General features: G+C 50.9%; 1 protein-coding gene across 10 annotated transcripts in view; it reads right to left on the bottom strand.

The window, feature by feature from the left end:
* MROH2A (maestro heat like repeat family member 2A) overlaps positions 1–21476 on the bottom strand; it is a 44428-nt gene that overhangs the window by 12307 nt on the left and 10645 nt on the right. For 7 of the 10 annotated variants that reach the window (XM_008544003.2, XM_008544006.2, XM_008544008.2 and 4 more), the window contains 16 exons: positions 20728–20804; positions 19665–19784; positions 19234–19344; positions 17248–17395; positions 16136–16176; positions 15451–15592; positions 15161–15213; positions 14620–14727; positions 9866–9985; positions 9502–9624; positions 8118–8270; positions 6825–6947; positions 5703–5782; positions 4019–4127; positions 3161–3256; positions 1012–1116 (listed from right to left, as the gene is read on the bottom strand). In XM_008544003.2, coding sequence (XP_008542225.1) covers positions 1012–1116; positions 3161–3256; positions 4019–4127; positions 5703–5782; positions 6825–6947; positions 8118–8270; positions 9502–9624; positions 9866–9985; positions 14620–14727; positions 15161–15213; positions 15451–15592; positions 16136–16176; positions 17248–17395; positions 19234–19344; positions 19665–19784; positions 20728–20804 — 1709 coding nt within the window. The remainder of the gene's footprint in view (positions 1–1011; positions 1117–3160; positions 3257–4018; positions 4128–5702; positions 5783–6824; positions 6948–8117; positions 8271–9501; positions 9625–9865; positions 9986–14619; positions 14728–15160; positions 15214–15450; positions 15593–16135; positions 16177–17247; positions 17396–19233; positions 19345–19664; positions 19785–20727; positions 20805–21476) is intronic. The other 3 variants (XM_070618628.1, XM_070618633.1, XM_070618630.1) reach the window with 1 other exon arrangement.

The following is a 21476-nucleotide window of genomic DNA, read 5'->3' as shown; positions in this document are numbered from 1 at the left end:
TGTCTGGGAAGGGGGAGGACGCCACCATCCGCCTGCTGAGCCCCACCTGGGCCCCTGGAGGCGGAGCAGCCAGGACCTGAGCAGTCCTGCCCAGAACACGTCCCTCTGACCACAGGCCCGGGTTCTATGTCCGTGCACCTGTCTGGTTCCTGTAACTGAGCCCTGGGTTCAAATCTGGACTTCCAGGCTCACTGGCTGTGTGATCTGGATGGGATAGTTAGCCTCGACCCTCGTATTCCTCGTCTGTAAATTGGAGATCATAATGGCGCCTCCTCTTTCAGGGAATGTCATGAGAATTGCAACAGAGAATCCAGGTGATGCACTGGGCAACGTCCGGCCTCAAATGTTACTTAGCACCAGGATTGGCCCCGGCCTTGCTTTGTTGGCCTGTGTCCCCACTGGGGTCCCGCCTGCCCTGTTCTCACCTTGCACCAGCCCTGAGACCCGAGGCCCATCCCCACATCCCAGCCGCGGGACACCGTCATCCTCCTGCCAACACCGTCCCTGAAGACCAGGCAAAGAGCATGAGGCCGACAGATGTAGGAAGAGAGGGCTCATCGGGCCATGTCAGATGGTTCATCAACAAAAACACCTCATCGCTTTTCTAGGTTTCTTGATATGTTTGTGGGACTTTGTAAAATTTGTAATTTTGCAGTGATTTATTTTCTCATTCTGAGTAAATGTTCACTTTCCTAACCAATGTGGGATTCATCACTGTGTATCCTTTTTGTTAAAGAGGGCCCTCACCACTGTGTGAGCCTCAGGCCCCACAAAGCCTTGGTCCACGCCAAGCCACGGCCCCATCTTCGCTGTCATCCCCACCCAGAGCCCCAGTGCCAGCTCCTCGCGGGGTCTCCTTTGGCATTCCCAAATGAGGCAGCATCTTCCCAAGGGACTCTTCAGGGGACACAACTTGATTTCAAAATTCTCCCTCTTCTCACAGAGAGAGACAGGGGTTTCTCGGTGGATGTCAGAGCGGCGGGCTGGGGGGCTGGGTGCTCCTGCACTCACGCAGACACCGATGCTCTGGACGTAGACCCGCATGAGACAGAGATGGAGGTTCATGGCCTTCTCCCGCTCCCATTCTTTCTCCGACAAGATCCACTTTTCCAGGAGCTATGGGTAGAGCCCAGAACACAGAAGGGAACTTAAAATCCCAAGGCCAGCCCTTTCTTGGGCTGCTATTGCCATCCTCATCTTTCCCCCTCAGGGTCTGACTTTCAATGCTTCTGGGTGGCTCTAGCAACTTCTGGTTTTCTTTCCAGGCACATCTACTAGGGAGATGAGGCTGTGGGCAAGAGAGAGAGTGCCCCCAGCATCCTCACCAAGATGGCGCTCGGCTGATGTGTTTGGCCTTGCTCCAAATGTTTGCCTGCAGGTGAAAGGGCCATGAGCACAGCCCGCTCTGCACTCCAGGGACTGAATGTTCATGCCTCTAATAATGGAGCTTAATAACACACAGAGCAGAAATGGACAGAACTGAAAAGAAAAATAAAGAAATCCACAACGATAGAGATTTCTGTACCTCTTTCTTGGTAACTGATAGAACAGGAAGACAGAAAATCAGGAAAGATACAGAAAACTTGAGAAACACTACCAAGCAGCTTGGCCTAATTGATTATCAGCAACACTCCCCCCAACACAGCAGAATGCTTTCCAAGTGCACACAGAACATTCACCAAGATAGACCACACCTAGGCAACAAAATGAGTCTCGGTCGATTTAAAAGGATTCAGATTATAGAAAATATGTCCTCAGACTACAATGGAGTTACATTAAGAATCAAAACCAGAAAGATCTCTGGAAAATACTCAAATATTTAGAAATTTCTAGATAACCCATAGATCAAAGAAGAAATCGAAAGAGAAATTAAAATGTATTTTGAACCGAAATAAAATTAGAATACAACATATTGTTATTTGTGGGATGTAGCGGCAAAGAGCAAAGTTGGTAGACTCATACTTTCTGCTCCTGATTTCAAGACTTATTGTAAGGTTACAGGAATCAAGACAGGATGACATTGGTGTAAAGATAAACAAAGACCTCAATGGAGCAGATAAGTGTCCAGAAATAGACGCACACATATATGGCCAATTGATTTTTGACAAAGACACAAAGGTGATTCAATGGAGAAGAGAGAGTCTTTCCAACAAATGGTGACAGACCAAGTCCTATTCGTGTGCAAAAAAATAAAATAAAATAAATATTTTACTGGATCCATACCTCATACCATTTACAAAACTTAACTCAAAATATATCATAGACTTAATCATAAAACCCAAAACTACGAAATTCTAGAAGGAAAACTAGAAGAAAAATTTTGTGGCCTTAGGTTAGGCAAAGATTTCTTAGATATGACACCAAAGCATGATCCATAAAAGAAAAAAATGATAAATTAGACTTCATCAAAATTAAAAACTTCTGCTCTTCAAAAGACACTATAAAATTAATGAAAAGACAAGTCATAGACTGGGAGATAATATTGGCAAACCACATATCGGGTAAAGGACTTGTACTCAGAATGCATAAAAACTCTGAAAACTTAAGAAAGCAAACAATCTAATTTTAAAAAAATAAATCTACAATTACCCTTCAAAAATGCTGAGGCTGTGAAACACACAGACAGGCTAAGCAAAGGTTCCAGATTGAAGGAGATTAAAGAGACAAGACAATTAAATGCAATGCACAAGCCAGATGGATCTTGGGTCTAGGGAAAAATAGCTATAAAGTACATTATTGGGACAATTAGTGAAACTTGGATACAGACCACAGATTAGAATATAGCATTGCATCAACATTAAATTTCCTGATTTTGATCATTGTATTGCTGTTATAGAAGAGAATATTCTTATTCTTGATGTCTGCAACTAACTCTCCATGATTCAAAAGATTGTGTGTGAGTGTAATGAGAGAAAGAAAAAGAAGAGAGAAAAAGAAAATGTGGCAAAATATTAAGAATTGTGAATCTGGGTGAAGGGTATACAGGAGTTCTTTGTACTATTCGTGCAACTTTTAAGCAAATTTGAAATTTTATCAAAATCAAATTACCAAAACAATTTTTAACACATCCCCCTGTTTCCTACAGAGAATCTGGCACTCAGGCCAGTGTTCTGGGAGGGGTGGCCATCCCTGGCTCCTGGCCCTCCACCAGGAAACTCACGTGCACCATCTCCTGCAGCCCCTTGGGGTCCAGCTGCCTCTGCATGATCCCCTCCATCAGCTGCTCCAGGGCACACAGGGCATTCGCATACAGGGTCTACAGCCAAGAGAGGGGAGTGCTGGGCAGCAATGAGGAGGCGCACACAGCCACCCACCAGGACTCTGTGGGGGTCCACACCGATGGTCTGATAATCACCCCTTTACTTCTGCTCCCACTGAGTTCTTCACAGCTATCTTCCCCTATGACGTACTAGACAGTCTCTTAAGGGGAACCCATTTTACAAAGGAGGAAACTGAACTCTTAGAGTTCAGTTCTCCTGACTTCTCACCCAGGGTCAGGCCCTTGAGGCAGGGATGGCTACCTGCCCACAAAAGATTTGTCCTCCTTTCCATAAGGAGGGAGACAGCCATCCAGTCAGGGACTACATTTCCCAACACACCTTGCATGTGGGTGGAGTCTGAGTTCTGGCCAATGGAAGATGGGCAAAGTGACTCATAAATCCTCCATACTCTTTCTCTTCTTCTCTAGCCTGGGTATCCACAGGGACATCAGGAGCCCCGCATTAAAGATTGCTGTGCTCCTGAATAACTGTGTGAAGCAGCTCCGTCCCCACCCCCACTGGCCATTGGAGTTTATTTGAGTAAGAAATTAGCTTTAATCTTGTTAAACCATGGAGATTTCAGGGTGTATTTGTTGCGACAGCCATCATTACCTTACACTTACTAACAGAGCCTGCTATACTTTGCCGCTTCTAGCCACTCATAGGTGGTTGAGGAAGGTGGACTCTTGGCACCGCCCCCTGTTAATGTAAACTGCCAAGTTCTGACCCAGAAGATGAGGTGGCCCAGAGGGACCTACCTTAAGGGACTCGTTGTCCTCTCCTGGGGCTTGGAGAGAAATTACAGAATGGATACTGATATCCATCAGCTCACTGTTTTCCTCTGTAGAGTAGAAAGGCCTCAGTTTGCTGGGGAAAGAAGCAGTGACAAGAGGAGTGGTCAGTGGGGAGTTGAGGCCCTGCCACCCCCCTGCCCAGTCTGGAGTGCAGAAGCATGGCACAGAACGGGGAAAGGCCAGCGTCCCTGGTCGAGTGGTCAGGCACGCATCCTTCCCCAGGCTGCACCCAGGCAGGAGTGTCCAGTGACTGTGTCTGTGATTGAGGGGGAGAGTCAGGGGTCCAAGGCCACCTCTCCTACTTGCTTCTCCGTGACCACACCATGGACGCTGCCCTCCCAGACTGGTCCTAGCCCAGGACTTTTCAAAGGGTAATACCCGGACCAGCAGTGTCAGCATCACCTTGATCTTATTAGAAATGCAAATTCTGTGGCCCCGCCTCAGAGCTACTGAATCGTATCCTCTAGGGGTGGGGCCCAGCCATCTGTGTTTTAATAAACCCTCCAGGGTGGTGCCTAACTGCTTAAGGCATGCTAGCTCATGTTCTTTCTATCCCCTTCATCAATAGTTCTCAAGCCCAGTTGCATATTAGAATCACCTGGAGAGCTTTTCAAGGGCCTTGAGGGCCCTATCTGAGCTCCAGGGCTCCTTATTGAAAGTTCTGGGGTGGAGCCAGGGTGTCAATATTGTTAAATTCCCCCGTGGGTTCTATTGTGCCTCCAGAATTGGCAGCCACCATCCCTCTGTAACTTTAAACTCCTGCCCCTTCAAAGGGGTCCTGGATTTCACCCTACCAGGAGCCCTCAAGCTCCTACCCAAATCCCGTTATCTTGTTTAAGCTCTGCTCAAAAGTCAGACGCCAGCTCCTTCGGATGGCCTGTTACAGCAACTGAATCGCGTCTTGCTAGTAGCGCCGTTTCTTTGGTCTTAGATTTTGTTGTCGTTCACCTACAAGCACCCTGCTCTGACCTATGATTCTTTGGGTGTGTGCTCCTCCTATGTCCAAGTGCCTGAAAGGATGGGTGTTTGTGAATTTTATTTAAAATCTGCCTATGTGCTGCCTCGTAAAGCAAGAGCTCTGCTATGAGCCTAAATAATGAATCTTCCCCAACAGGAGAAGAAATCCTAGAAACAACCCAGCCACTTCAAATACTAACTTTACAAATACATAACCTCTTCCTCCTCCCCACTGGTGGGTGGCCAGTTCCAGGAAGGTGAGCCTCAGGTACTGTATTGCTCTGTATTAACTGTATCCATGTCATATCAGTAAATAAGTTCATTGACTGGGCCCACCCAACTTGAAGGATACCATCTCCCTGCTATGCTATTCTGTGTCACTCTGTGATTTCTTGTTCAAAACATTCCCCAATGAACCGAAGAATAGTGCACCTGCCTGCCACTCACCTCCCAGTGCAAGGAGAAGAGCCCAACTTGAAACATTGCTGAGAATCATGGAAAAGAACTGGTAGAAGTGGACACCCACCTTCTAGGATGGCCCTTTGCCCCAGGGAGCTGCCACCCAAGACCCCCGCTACAGAGGCAGGGAGGGCAAAGGAGGTACAACCCTCCCAGGGAGCACTGAGGGGTGTCTCAGATGTCACCTCTACCCAGGGAAGGCATCTGGGGCCCAGGCAGGGGCCCAGCTCACCTCAGGTGCAGGAAGGCATCCATCGCCATCGTCCGCACCGGAGAAACCAGGTTGTCGGCTGGTTCTGCCTTCATGATCACCTGCCCGGCATGATGGACAGTGAGCTGCCAGGCCACCCAGTGTCCCGGGCCAGGCAGGAGAGGGGACCTTTGACTCAGTGACTGTGACGGTGGCAGCACTTCCCAGGGTTAGTGCCAGGAAGACCTGACATTGTATGAACACCCCATATGCTTTCCTTCTTTTTAGGATCGCTCGGCCTTTGACATTTTAGGGGACGTGGCAAAATCTGGCGGAAGGAGTGGGGATCTAAATGAGCCCGTGCTTCTTGCTCAAGTCTGCCACTGACTTGCTGTGTGTCTTGGGCAACCGGCTTCCCTGGCCTGAGCCCTTGTGTGTAAAACTAGAACTCAGTGGCCTGTTTCACAGGGTGGGGCCAGGTTGGCATGAAATTACATGCACGTAGCTCCTGGCCCAGTGTGGCGGCCAAAGGAATGTTGGCTTCTTTCTCAGGGCCTCCTGTTCCACCCACAACTCTCTTCCCTGCAGAATTGCCTCCGATGCAGCTGGAGTGGTTTCCAGGGGCCAAGGTATTGTAAGGGAGTGGGGAGGTCTGGGGACGAGGGCCAGTGGCTGTCCCGCAAACTCCATCAGGGCCTGTCGTGGCTTCTTGCCTTTGGGCAGTTGACATTTGCTAGATCTTACCAAAGGTCTGTGCAAATGTAGCTTTAAGTCCTGCCTGCAGCAGCTCCCTACCCTCTAAGCCCCTCCCACGGAGAAACGCTGGGGCTGTAGCTGGCTGACCCAGTGGACCTCTCTCTCCTGGCCCTGAACCAGCCACCTTGGGGGCACCACAGGGCCCAGGAGGGCTGGGGTTCCGGCCCTGGTTTCCAGACTTTTTCGAGGCCATGAAACCCTTTATCAGATGCAAGAATATCACACTCTGAACTCCTACAGTTGGATAAAAGCAGAACTGAGACAGGGAGGGACTCTGGAGGCCTCTGCAGCCCCCCTTGTCCCTCAGAGGCCATCAGGAAGTCTGAAAACCTCTGACCAGAGAGAAACCAGTCAGCAGAGTTAGACCCCAAACTGCCCAGGATGGAGGAAGCGCCCCACCCAGCTTACCATTATCATGGCGGTAAGAGTCGTCTTCTGGGCAAATTGAAAGTCCTCCAGGTCTTTGATGTTTTTGATGGCGTTGGTGACCTGCACCACACTCTTCATGAAGGCCATTTTGAGGCAGATGTCCTGTCCCAGACCAAGACGAGGGAAAGGAAGGGGCACGTTGTGAGTGAGCCCTGAGACTCCGAGCCCCAGCCCTCAGTCCCGGACCCTACAGCCTCCTGAAGGATGCTGCTTCCTCTGCTCCAAAGAAGAGTCAATGTCAAGGGTGCTCTGAGAGACAGCCAGCCTCATTCTGTCCTTCAGCTACCTGACGGAGCATCTGCCCCACGGCAGGGACGCAGGCCAGGTTCCAGACGGTGCTCTAGTGAACTGAGGAAGACGCTGCCTCCCCCCAAGTCCCCCAGATTGTGCCCGAGGTCATCAATGCTGGTCAGTGGGCACCTTCACTGACCAGGGGCACCCAGCCCAGTGTGTCGCCAGAGAGACAGAATAAGTTATTGAGATAAAATTATTTTTGCTTTTATGACATGGATGAACCTTGAGGACACTATGCTGAGTGAAATAAGCCAGACGCAAAAGGACAAATACTGTACGATTCCAGTCATATGAAGCACCTGGAGTAGTGAAATGCATAGAGACAGAAAGTAGCGTGGTGGGTGCCAGGGGTGGGGGGGAGAGGGGGAGATGGGGAGTTGGTGTTTAATGGAGACACAGTTCCAGTTTCACAAGATAAAGAGTTCTGGCGATGGATGGTGGTAATGGTTGCACAACAATGTGAATGTACGTAATGCCACTGAACTGTGCGCTTAAAAATGGTTATGATGGCAAATACTATGTTATGTATCCTTTACCACAATTTAAAAAACATTGATTTTGCTTTATTCTCTGTGTTTGTTCCTCCTCACCATTCCAAGAAAGTAGCAAGTCCCTTTGCATCTTTTTGAAGACAACCCCACTTCCTGTCGTTTATGAAAAAGCTTGGGACAGGTGTCTGGGGTGGGGGAGAAAGAGAGGCTGGGAAGAGGGGCAGCTCATCCTGTGACTTCTGGGGACCCCAGCTCACCCTGCCCAGCACTCGGGGGAGGGGCTGCCCCCCACCGTCCCCTGGAGCAGAGAGCAGCACAGACTGGGGCAATGGGTTTCCCAAATGCTGGGAGTCAGGTAGGACTCCTGGGTTTGTCCAGGGTGCAGACGGGGGTCCCCAGATAATGATGCAGGGTGATTCTCTGCCAGCCTGTTCAAGGAGGGCATCCCCGGAGCACTGGCTGTGGGTCTGTGGTGGCCGAGGGTTACCTGGCAGCTGCTGGAGTAGTGGTGAATGATCTTAGAGGTGATGGGGTTGTCCACGTGGGTGAGGAGCATCTGGGGGTGGCAGTGCGAGGCCACACAGCTGTACATCACCATGAGGGCGCTCTTCACTGTCTCCCGCCTCCAGGGATGGTCCTTCTGTGGGGCCAACGAGAAAAAAAGACCCACTAGGGGAGGGAGCTCTGCTCATCTTGTCCCTCTGAGAGGGAACAAGGGCCACCCCGGCTGCACAGGGATAGTCTCTGGTCACATGACCAAAGGAGCCGTTGAGTCAGCTGAAGGTGCTGGTTTTCTGGGTGCCTGAAATGTTCACTCATTTATTCATTCATTCAGCACATCTTTACTGACCACATACTACGTGCCAGGCACTGGACGTACAGTGGTGAACAAGTCAGACCAGGGCCAGGACCACCCATTAGCTGTAAGCAGGTGGATCATGTGGACACATCTAAACAGAGGCTGCCTGTGTGCTCCTTCATACCTTCCTCTGCCAGGCACCCCTTCTGGGCCCGGGGCTCTTGTGATGCTGGGGACACAGAGGGGAACAGACAGCCTCAGTCCTGATCTCCTGGGAGGAGGTGTTGGAGGCCACCAAACCCACCATGGAAGTGGGTCAGGGGTGCCCACACCCTGCCAGGCATTGAGTAGGAATCCAGGTCTCAGGTCCTGCTTTGTGGAGAGGCTGGTGAGGAGCCCGAGACACTCTGGATTCTCTGCATCCAAACTACCAGACACACAGGGCAAGGGTGCAAGGTCAAGGCAAAAGCCTGGGGCATCAGTGACTCCAGATGGTTGCCCACTGGGGGCTCAGCCAGCCTGTGGCAGAGAGAGGCAGCCTCAGAGACGTGCAATCGGCTGCCTGGGTCGGACTCCAGGCTTCGCCGTGACTAGCCAGCTGCACGTCTATGGACAAGCTTCAGTGTTCTCCTCTATACCACAGTGAGCTTATAGCCCCTCCATTCTAGCACCACTGACCCACTCAGGCGGAGCTCCCAACACGTGGAAAGCACCTGCTGAGCGATACCTGCGCAGCTTCTTGAGATCCGGGGGTCTGGGTGAGGCCTGGAACTCTGCATTCCCAGCCAGCTCCCAGGGGAGCCCCCATTGCTGCTCTGAGAAGCCCACCATGAGGAGCAAGGGGCTGGGACTCCTTTGTAATGTCTGGGTGCTGAAAAGGCCCACCCTATGTTCTTGAGATCATCCAAGAGCAGAGGCTCTGTTGAGCAGGGCTCCAGATCTCAGTCGCTTTGGCGATGGCAGACACAGAGGGGAGCTTCCTATTGCGACCCAGTAAGAACCTGGATCGGGTGCTGAGGGCACTGTTCTAAGAGGCCCCTGGAGGCCTTACTTGGGGGCGAGGGTGCCTTACTCTCCAAGCGCCAATCTGCCAGGACTGCTCCGACTCCTGGATCCTCTCCTCGAAGTCATGGAGCACGTTCAGTACCGTCTTCACCTGGCCCCGGGCACACAGGCCAAAGCACAGAATCACGCCCTGCAGGAGACCCAGGCAGCCGGGTGAGGGCAGTGGGCAGAGGAGGAGCCCCTCCATACATAGAGACACACACACATGTGCGATTGCATACACACCCACGCACCCATGCACATGCATGCATGCATGCACACACAGGTACAAACACATGCATGCAACACACACATACATGCATGCACATGCCCACATCCCCTGAGAGTCCAGAGAGGTCTGGAGGATAGGAGGGCCTGCGGGGCGCCCTCACCTCCCGGTCGAAGTCATTGCCGTAGTCCGTCTTGTACAGCAGCTCCAACAGCAGCACCTCCACCTTGCTGGCCTCCAGGCCTGTGGCCAAGGTGAAGCCCAGGGCCCGGTAGAGAAAGCCCTGGAGAGGCAGAGGGACGAAGGGAGATTCAGGCCTCCCTACTCCACCCTCCAGGGGTCGCTGCCATGAGGACATATTCCTCCAGATTACAAAAAATGTACAGACATCTATGTGTTTTGTATATTCTTTAAAATAAATGTTCAGGTTATCCTGGGCGATTGGACTCGGGGTTATTCTTGGTGCTTGGACCATGTTGTAAATAATGGGGGTCAAAAGTCTCTCTTATATAAGTTGAACCAATTTATACTCCCACCAACAAATCTAAGAGCACCTATTGCCTCACACTCTCTCCGACACGGGACATTATCAGTGAGAGGTGGAACATTCGCCTTTTGATTTCTTTTTTTATTATTTGCCCTTTTGATCATCTTTATACTTATAATCCATCTTTAAATTGCTTATATTCTTTTCCCATCTTCTGTTGGGTTATTTCTCCTATTTTATCTTTTCTTTGTAAGAATTTTGTATGTATATTCAGAAAAATAACAAGAAGAACCATATTATCTCATTTAATCTGCACGACAACTCTGGAAGGTAAATGCGATTATTGTATTTAGAGACGAGAAAGCAAGCAGGATGACGTAGAACCAGGATTTAAAATCAAGCGCAGTCTGGGGCTCATTTCTTAGCAATCGCATATCAGAAGGCTCAGCTAGTGGATCACTCTCGGTGGGGTATTTCCCCAATGTCCCATTTACTTTTTGATTTTATTCACCATGACTTTGTTTTGTCACACAGAAAATTTTTCATATTCATAGAATAGTTTCTTTCTTTTCCTTTGTCTTTCTTGGTTTCTTTTTGTGCATGTGAAGACCGGTTCCATGTTAAGGTTCTAAAAACATTCATCACTATAGTCTTTTAGTTGTCCCACGGTTGAATTTTATTTTGCACGCTTACATCCTTGATCTGTTCCGGGAGGACAAATCCTTCCTGAACGTGCTTCATTTTCAATATGTTCTTAGCTAGTCTCTGACATTCTCTCATTCAGATGGACTTGGAAGTAATCTTGTCAAATTCCATGAAATTGCCAAATTTCCACAAAAGCTCCTTTTGAGAATTTGACTGGGAGTAAATGACATGGCAGACTAATGTGAGAAAAATAGACACCTTTGCAACATTGAGACTTGCTATGCGAGAACAAGAGATATGTCTATTTTATCAGGCTTTCTTTGAGCTTCTCTACCTTTCCTTGTAATTTGGGGCTCTTCACTCTGGTTCCACATATTGCATGTGTTCAGTATTTTATTTGATTATATATTTTACATTGCGTTGCTACTTGGGATAGGATCTTTTTTCAGTCTGTTGTATTTTTGTTTTATTTGTATATAGGAAGATAATGATTTCTGCATATTAATTTTGGGAGAAGACTGGCTCTTTCTACTTGTGTTTATAAGTTTGGAAGCTCCTGGTAGCTAACTTGCTTCCACCTGGAGGATGCCAGTCTGAGTGATGAAGACATTGAGGGTCCTGATTAAGTTCCTTAAGCTGCTGTATCCAGTTGTGCCCTTTAAAGTTATCTGAGCCGTGGGCCGGCTCCGTGGCCGAGTGGTTAAGTTCGCGCACTCCACTGCAGCGGCCCAGGGTTCGGATCCTGGGTGTGGACATGGCACCACCCGTCAGGGCACGTTGAGGCGGCGTCCCACATCCCACAACGGAAGGACGTGCAACTAGGATATACAACTGTGTACAGGGGGAGATTGGGGAGATAAAGCAGAAAAAAAAAAAGGAAGATTGGCAACAGTTGTTAGCCCAGGTGCCAATCTTTAAGGAAAAAAAAAATTAAAAAAATAAAGTTATCTGAGCCAGTAAAACCCTATGTACTTATTTACTTTCCTTAAGCTAGGTGAGTTATTGTGATACAGCTGAAATACATGTATTTGCTTATTAAATACTGTGTACAACTTTCTTTCAAATGGGCATCTGGCTTTAAACTGACACCTGGTAAGGTCCTTATACCTGTGAATCCAGAGCATTTAGCTGTAGAAGACATTGGGAAGATAGACTTTGCTATTTGATATTTTACATGTTCACCTGTGAAGGGTATATAGCTGAACAAATGCATTTTTTAGTTGACATCTGTAAAAACTTTCTTTGAAACATCTTTAAGGAGACATTATTCACATACCTTAAAATTAACTCATTTAAAGTTTACAAATTCAATGGTATGTTCACAGAGTTGTGCAGCCATCATCACAATCTAAGTTTAGAACATTTTCATCAGCCCAAAAAGAAACTCCATACCCACTGGCAGTCACTCCACACTCTCCCCAGCCCCTGGCAGCCACTAATCTACTTTCTGTCTCTATGGATCTGCCTATTCTGGACATTTCAGATAAACAGAGTCATATAATACATGGTCCTTTGTGTTCCTTTGCATCTGGCTTCTTTCACTTAGCATAATGTTTTCAAGGGTAATCTTTTTGTACCGTGTATCAGTAAATCATTTCTTTTTGTGGCTGAATAATATTCCATTGTATGGACATACCACATTCTGTCCATCCATTCATCCATTGACAGACATTTGGATTCTTTCCACTTTTTGACTATAGGAATAATATTGCTATGAACATTTATGCACAGGTTTTTGTGTGGATGTATGTTTCTATTTCTGTGTATGTATCTAGGAGTGGGATTGCTGGGTCATTTGGTAATTCTATAGTTAACATTTCAAGGAAATGCCAAACTGTTTTTCAATGCAGATGCACCATTTTGCATTCACACCAGCAATATAGGAGTGTTCAAATTTCTCCACATTCTAACCAACACTTGTTTTTATCTGTCTTTTTGATTATAGCCATCCTTGTGGGTGTGGAATAGTGTCTCGTTGTGGTTTTGATTTGCATTTCCCTAATGGTAATGATCTTGATTATTTTTTCATGTACTTAATCACCATCTGTGTATCTTCTTGGAAGAAGTGTCTATTCAGATCCTTTGCCCATTTTTTAACTGGCCTGTTTGTCTTTTTATTATTGAGTAATAAGAGTTCTTTATATACTCTAGACACAAGTCCCTTCTTAGGGTCTTGATTTGAAAATATTTTCTCTCATTCTGTGGGTTCTCTTTTCATTTTCTTGATGGTACTATTTTCAGCGTAAGAATTTTTAGTGGGATGATGTTTAATTTATCTATTTTTTCTTTCAACATTTGTACTTTTGGTGTGATAACTAAGAAGGCTTTGCCCAAGCCAAGGTCACAAAGATTTATGCCTATGTTTTCCTCTAAGAGTTTTATAGTTTTAGCTTTTATATTTAGATCTATAAACCCTTTTGAGTTAACTTTTGTGTATGGTGTGAGGAAGGGGTCCAACTTCATTCTTTTGCAGGAGGTGGATGTGAAGTTGTCCCAGTGCCATTTGTTAAAAAGACTATTATTTCCCCATTGAATTGTCCTGGTGCCTTTGTCAAAAATCAATTGACAGTAGGGCCAGCCCAGTGGTGCAGCGGTTAAGAGCGCACATTCTGCTTCAGTGGCCCGGAGTTCGCTGTTTTGGATCCCAGGGGTGGACATGGCACTGCCTGGCAAGCCATGCTGTGGTAGGCATCCCACATATAAAGTAGAGGAAGACGGGCATGGATGTTAGCTCAGGGCCAGTCTTCCTCAGCAAAAAGAGGAGGATTGGCAACAGTTAGCTCAGGGCTAATCTTCCTCAAAAAGAAAAATCAATTGACAGTAAATGTGATGTTTATTTCTGGATTCTCAATTCTATTCTACTGATCAATATATCTATCCTCATACCAGTACCATGCTGTCTTGTTTACTGCAGTTGTGTGTAAGAAGTCTTGAAATTGCAAAGTATGAGTTCTCCAATTTTATTCATTCTTCACCATAGTTATAAAGGGAACTTCTGGGCCCCTTGCATTTCCGTATGAACTTTAGGGTCAGCTTATTCATCTTTGCACACACACAAAAAGTGCAGCTAGGATCATGACAGTGGTCATGTTGAATCTACAGATAAATTTGAGGAGTGTTGCCATCTTAACTATATCATTTTCCAATCCATGAACATGGGATGCTTTCCATTGATTGCGATCTTCTCTGATTTCTTTCGACAATGTTTATAGTATTGTAAAGACTTTTTTTACAGTGAAATATACACATGTGGTCATTGGCCAGTATCTGGATGAGTCAGGTGTAAGAAAGTATATCCAGCAATCTGTCAGGTGGGGGTGAGGACAGTTGGGAGTAAAGCTCCAAACCCCAGCTTGCCCACTCTCCCTACCCCCCGAGTCCAGGCCTTATCATCTTCACTGCTGGGGTAGAACCCGGTGATCCCTTCATCCTCCTGTGGTTCAGTGTCATCCTCACTCTTTTCACTATTTACCAACACCTGTTCAGATAGCTCAGTCCTTGCCTGTTGGACTCTGCTATGAGACCACTTCAGGCGGAGAGTGAAGTGGGAAGGATGGGGAAGCTGGCGGCTAGAGGAGAGATCCCCACCTTCAACAAAGCAAGTTCTTAAGGAAAAACAAAACAAAATAAAAAACTGAACATCGCTGGTCTAGACCACCCACTTATCCTCCCAGGTCCCTGTAAAGAGCCACAGGTGCTGCTGGTCTCACACACAGCATGACTCCACTCTGCCATCCCTGGAGTCCCCTCATTGTCTGAGCTGCCCTGCCTCTGTGGGGACAAACCTTCTCCAGGGATGGGCTGTCAAAGCTCTCGATCTGGTTGTTCAGCTCTTTGCTCAGGCGAAGGCTCCAGTTGGAACCCCGAGTCTTCTTGAGGGAGTTTCTCAGAAACTGGGGAGGCAGAAGACTTCGGTGGGTGGCTCCAGGGGGGATGGGTAACCTTGAGTGGTAACCCCTCCTCTCCAGCCCCCTTCCCCAGTCTCTAGATCACTTGACCCATAAAGCCCCAATCCAGCGCCAACGTTCTAAGAGCCTGTGGGTCTGGCAAACAGCTCTGGCTTGGGGGCTGGTGGGAGGGTTGTCACCCCTGTGTTGCTCTCCTGGGCACTTGGTTTCCTACAGTGGAAGGCCTTCTGTTGTCCCCAGCTGATAGATACCTATAGCTGTGGACATGCTTGGTACTCCCCAAGACTTCTCTGACAGAAGCAGAACGTGTCCTTTAGGGGCTCCTAAACTCCCCACGTGCCAGCCCCATCAAACACCCCTCCACCCATCCATCCGTTTCTCCCCATCCCGGCCTCAGCAAGCTGGATCACCTCTTTACCTGAATTAGCTTGTCCTCCCAGGTCTTCTGATTCCAAGTAAACTCAGTGTGCTCTGCAGAAGGAAGGGCCACACATGCTACTTTCTTCTGCTGCTCTCTTCTGGGTCAGTCTTCTTGGCCGGTCCTGCGAGACCCTCCATGGATGGGCCCACCACATGCTGCATTTCCCTCCCCACCTTCCCAAGGACCAAAACAGGCTAAGTCGGTCCACCTCGAGCCACGGCTCCTGTTGTTCAGGCCACGTGATTAGTACCCCAACATGTACACTCACAGGGGGGTTCGCACCTCACCTTCCAGGTACTTGACCAGCAGCGGGATCTCCTGCTCCCACGCGTCAGCCATGGAGGGTGCGATGCTCTGGCTCAGGGTCCTCAGGAGGTTGAGCATGGCTATCCCACGGCCCTCCCCCTTGTAGGGGGATGACATCAGTACCTGGAGGACACCCAGACTCTAGTGGGGCCCTACATCAGGCTGGACAGCCCTGGGCACCTTGCTACCTGACTTGGGGCCTCGTCGCCTACACTTGCAAAGGGGTGAGTCGGACAAGGTGGGCTGTTTTCAAACAGAGCTCTGAGGATCTCCAGGGCCAGAGAGCATTCCCCATAGAGGATGCCACAGGGAGGAAAGGAGATGAGAGGCAAGACCATGGGCTCCCTCCACATCCCGGGCTTCCTCGAAGCATGGATTAGCATCCAGGGTCAACACAAGGAAAAGGACACATAGGTGCAGGACTGAGTCCACCCCCGGGGGCATGGAGGCCATTGGCGGTAACCTGGGGATGCTTTGAGGATGCTCAAAGGCCAAGCAGAGGAATCTCGGAGCAGGTCCTCACCAGACAGGGACCTGGAAAGCTCTGTCCTGAAAGCATCCAGCTCCCCTCTCCCTCTGGAAGCTCCGGGAATTAGGAGCTCAAGGGAGAGGCACGCAGGACATAGCCTCAGCCAGGCCAGGGAACAACCCAGGTAAGCCACTCACCAGGAGACGGGCCAGCAGCCTCTGTGGAGCAGGCAGGTCCACTGAGGAAGAAGGACATGCGACCCTCACTGAAGGACCTGGCTTGTACCAGGAAGCACCCCCAGTGCCCCCGAGGGGTGCTTTACCCTGGAAGGTGCACCTGACACCATCCCACTGCCCCCAGAATGGAGAATGGGTCAGCACAAGGCATTTTCTATAAAGAACATCATTTGGATTGGCTTATCCCAGGAAGAAGGGAGAATTGTGCTATGGGCTGGGGCTCAGAAGATGCTCTTTTCAGGACACGCCTACTTTGTAGTGGACACCAGGACCTGCCATAGGAGTATTTGTCTCCTACTGTGAACCTTGGCCTCTGTTGATCCAACAGTCATTAGACACACACCTCCCCATCCCATCCCTACCCCCGCAGGCTTTGGGAGGCAATGAGTTCATGAGAAGAAAACTCATGAGAAGCAACTCACATTAGGCCAATGGGCAAAGGAGGGCCAGGCCCACTGAGCAGCTGAAGGTAGAGTGGCTCAGGAGAGGACTCAGCCCCAGAGTGGGGGGTAGGGGCATGAGCAAGACCTTGGGGGGTGGCCCAGCTGGTTGCTCAGAGCAGGCTCAGCCTTTTGCCATCCCTGGATCCTAAGGGGCTCCCAAATCACATCCATCGCCAGCCACTCATCCAGGAAAGCCCCGGGCCCAGAAGAACAGCCCCTTGGAACAGCAGCGTCACCCCATCTGTAGGTGGGCCTAGTCACTTTTTTGAGAGTCTGATGTTAACCGTGCTCAAGCAGAGGGGGACCGCGGTGGGGTGGTGTACAGAGGACTCCGACGGGACCTTCCTCCAGCTGGCTCACAGAGGCCCTGATTGGTCACATCTCAAGAAAGGCCAAGCCAGGAGCTCCACAGGCTGCGGTCTGGGTCAGGGTGTGAGCTCAGGGGTGGGGACACGAGGAGCGAGCTGCCAGAGGAAGTTCGCACAATTGTGACACCTCCTCAGACCTGGCAAGGGTGGGCCTTCGGCCCAGCTATTTGGCCTCTGGGACGCTTCCTGGAGAAGGGAAACATTCCGACACGGAGCGGCCCACCCGCCCAACCCCATCAGGCGGCGCAGGGGTGCTGCCCACCGTGCCTGCTCTTGCCGGCCGCGTCGGCCTCCGCATCCTTGCTGTGGAGCTGGCGCTCCGCCAGGTTCACGAGGCTGATGCAGATGGGGGTCAAGGCCTCTGTGTAGTCGGTCTCCACGATGTAGCACAGGAGCCTCACCCAAAACTCCTGGTGAGGGGAGGGCGGGCAGGATCAGCTGGGGCGTCCCGTGGCCATGCAAGGAGATGGGTGTCGGCTTCCCCCTCGCTTCTCCAGAATGGAGCTCCAAGCCCACGACAGCCTCGGCCCTGACTGGCTCTGCTGCCAACCCCGGTCTTTGTCAGGGCTAAGTGGTACCCTCCCCGCTATGGCCGAGGGAGTCAGCCAGTCCTGGGTGCCCAACCGCCATCCCTGCTGGCCTTGCACCAAGCCCACGCCCATCACATCCTCTTTGACCAGCGCCCTCCCTCTGGCCCCAAACCCTGTAGAGGTAGGTGCACACTGGGCAGATGACCCAGCAAGCTTGCCAGTTGCGAGGGTCGGTTTTAGGTGTCCTCCTGGCTGCGTGAGAGGACCCAGTTATTCGATCAAACACTACTGTTAGGTGTGGCTGTGAAGCCACTTCGTGGACGTGATGGAAGTCCATAATCCGCTAAGGAGCTTATCCCTGATAATGTGGGTGGACTTCACCCAATCAGTTCAAGGGCCTTGAGAGCAAAGAGGAAGAAGATGACTTTGCCTCAGGATGGCAGCACCAGCTCCTACCTGAGCTTCCAGCCTGCCCTACAAATGTCAGACTCACCAGCCCCCACCGCTGCATAAGCCCCTTCCTTGAAATAAATGGGCTATACATATCCCCTGCTGGCTCTGTATCTCTGGAGAGCACTGACCGATGCACATTCTTGGGGCAGTGTCTCTAGCCCTCCATCACCACCCTGCCATCCCCCTCTCTCCTTGAATGGTCACTGAACACCCCCAGTTAATCCTGGTCCCCCTCAGCCTCCCCACACTGCCCTAGGAGTTTGCGGTGAGATCTTTGTGCCATCAACTAACAAGAGCAGTCTCTTGGCCCGTTCCAGCCACCAGGACTAGCATCCCCGGCTCCTGGGTCCCTCCAGGGAGGCAGCATGGTGAACTGGAATGAGCGTTTTAATCCTGGCTCTACTGGTTTACCAGCTTGGAAGCCTGGACGAATTAATGAGTCCCTCTGTGGCTCAGTTTCCCTATCTACAAAAACAGGGTAATAATCAGAGACCCTACCTCGTGGGGTTGTTGGGGTTATTGGGTGAGATTCTACACCTGGCACACCTAGTCCAGGGCCTGCTGTGCGTTGGTGCTCAATGGCTTGTAGCTGTTGTGACCATTCTTGTTATTTCTGTAATTAGGATAAGCTGACACTGGACAGGGAGCTTCGAGCCAGTGGCTTCACTTAATGGACAATGATTCCCTCTTCGTGCTCTCGTGGTAAATTTTTCCTATCTTATTGTTATGTCACATTGTATTGCAACTAAATGTTGACACACTGGTTTCCCCTAAAGTCTGTGAACTCCTTGGGGTCATGCCGAGCCCTCCCAGTGTGTGCCTTCATCTTTCACATAGTAGGGACTCATGGAATGTTTGTGGAATTAAGCCACTAAAATCATTTCTTTAGAGACACACGTACGTGTGTGCACATGTGTGCACACACACGCACACATGCTCCTGGACTGAAGGGGCTTTAAGGTAACGGATACCTTCCAGGCAGTAAGTCAATTGATATGTTTTGAGGCCTACTGTGTGCCAGGCACTGCCCTAGCATCTGGAGGCCCTGAGTTCCCATCAAGGACCTGGCTCTGGAACTGGATCTTGAAGGACAAGAGCTCAGGCAATTGGGAGATCAAGGCCCCCAGGCCGCCCAGGCTGGGGGAATGGGGGCAGCAACAATGCAGAATTCTGGGCATGCACCTTTCCCCCGAGCGTGGTGCTGCACAGACATGCGCCACCAGCTCCAGCGTGCGGGCCAGTGCGTGGGGCGTGGGCTCACTCACGTTGGTCATCCCACTGACGGAGGACGTTATGATCCTCACGGTGTCCATGGTGACTTTGTGTACCATCTTCTCCTCCAGGTCCCTCTGATAAAAGCTTTCCCGGTGGTTTGTCTGGAAGACAGACCCAAAGGGTCCCTGCTTGTGGGCTGGCAGGGGCTTGCTGTGGTCCTGGGCGCAGTCTGCTCACCCCTACGAGCTCGATGCCCAGACGCGGGGTCTCCGGGCTGCTCAGAGCTCTGCGTGGCTCTCTGTATTCTCTCTCCTGCGTGTGGCTACATGTCCTTACCTGCAGCTCACTGTGTGTCTGTGCACTTGTGTCGTGAACGCGTATGCGTGCAGGCTCAAGCATCGAGCGTGGTTCTTTCCCCAGTGCTTTGGAAATCCTCCCCAAAGTCCAGCGGCTCCATGACCTGCACGTCGGGGCCACTCACCAGTTTGTAGGTGGACAGGGTCAGCTGCGTGGACACGTACTTCAGCCCCCAGCCCTTGATCCTCTCCTGGTACCCAGACAGAGCTAACTGGCCGATGATGCGGAGAATAGCCATCCTCACCTGCGGGGACGGGGGCAGACAGGCTGGGGGTTGGGGCGGGCTCCAGGGTGGGAGGTTTGGCATCTAACCCCCCATCCCGTGACACCAGGCAGCTAGGAACTGGGGGTGTCCTGGGCTGGAAGGGGCCTTCGGGCCGCCTGGCTACTGTGCACTCTGCTCACCACCCCCTGCCTCATCCAGGGGATCCTGCTCAGCTGTACGTCCACCCAGGAGCCTCATTTGAACCCTTCAGAGACACGGAGTGCACTCCCTTCTATGCAGGTAGCACTGGTGGGGACAAGCTGACCCTTATCCTGCGCTCCCTGGGCCTCACTGTTTGGGGGCAGCACAGAACCAGCCTGTTCTCTCTTCCCTTCCCAGCTCCCACAGACTGAGAACAGCTCTGCCTAGATCTCCAGCCCAAATCCTCCATTCTCTCCCCCGTGGGTACAGACTCTCGCCATCCTGGACCGTCCCTCCCAGGGGTCCCCAGTGCCCACAGCTGGAACCGAAGCTCCGCTCCACGGTGGCTGTGGCTGCAGTGGAGGCTGGACCATGACTTTTAGCCTCTGTGTGGAGGGCAGAGAGCATCTTCCTCAGGAGCTTTTTTCAAATGCAGTAAAGACCTTGCAAAACCCCCAGGCAGCCAAGCGGCTCTGGCGGAAGCTGGATTTGCCCAGCCTGTCCTTCATCCAGGCTGACGTCTGAGCCCTCCACTGGAACACCCCAGGGCTTTGAGGAGAGCTGGACCACAGCGTCTCTGGCCTCCCGCCCTGCTCAATACTGCCCAGGAAGCTCAGTTTTCCATCAAAGGGCCTGACTCAAAGAGGCCGGCCAGGGATCTCCACCCAGAACTGGAGAGGAGCCGAGGCCACGGCTGATGGAGAAGGCCACCTGCCAGACTTCCCCTCGCTTCCCCCAAGTGCCCCCAAGTGCCATCCCTTTCCAGTCTCTGCCCTGTTACCTTGGAGCGGGTGTCGGAGAGGGTGTTCTTGACCACCCGGATGGCCAGGTAGATGGTCCTGATGTTCATCCTGGGCTCTGAAAGAGGAAAACTAGCCTGGAGGGCCGCCGGCCTCGGGGGTGGCTCCAAGGAGATGCCGGAGCTGCGAGATTCCCTGGGTGGCATGGAGCGCGCCTTCCACAGGGAGCCAGGGGGCAGGTGGCTCGTCCAGGTCACGCCTCCTGAGAGCCTCTGACTGGACACCACAGTTCAGGGGCACTTCCCTCAGCCTGGCCACCTCCCTGACCCCCCACCCCACCTCCACCCACCCGGCCTGGCCCCATCGTTTTACACCTCCTCCTTCAGCCTCTGCTTTGTGTGTGTCTCTTTTGAAATGAGTGGACTTTCCTTGAGCACAGGGTCTCCATCTAAGAGCTCTCCAGTCCCCTCAGCTGGGCACACAGTGCTGGGCACACAGTGGGCCTGTGGAGGCTGCAAAGCACAGCTGAAGAGAGCCTGGGCTCCGGCACCAGGCTGCCTGGGTTCGAATGCCGGCTCTGCCACATCCCAGCTGTGTGACCTCAGTGAACTCCTTAGCCCCTCTGTGCCTCAGTTTCCTTACCTGTAAGATGAGGATAATAACGGGACCTTCCTCACAGAGCTGCTGTGAGCAGTAATGAGTTAACATAGTGCCCGGGGCACAAGAAGTCCTAGGTGTTTGCTCGCCATAGAGCAGATGACAACCCCCCAGATTGAAGAAGGAGGAAGAT

This window comes from Equus przewalskii, chromosome 5, assembly GCF_037783145.1.
Source record: "Equus przewalskii isolate Varuska chromosome 5, EquPr2, whole genome shotgun sequence".
NCBI lineage: Eukaryota > Metazoa > Chordata > Mammalia > Perissodactyla > Equidae > Equus > Equus przewalskii.
The sequence above is the reverse complement of the archived record's forward strand: the minus strand, read 5'-3'. Positions and strand labels throughout refer to the sequence as shown.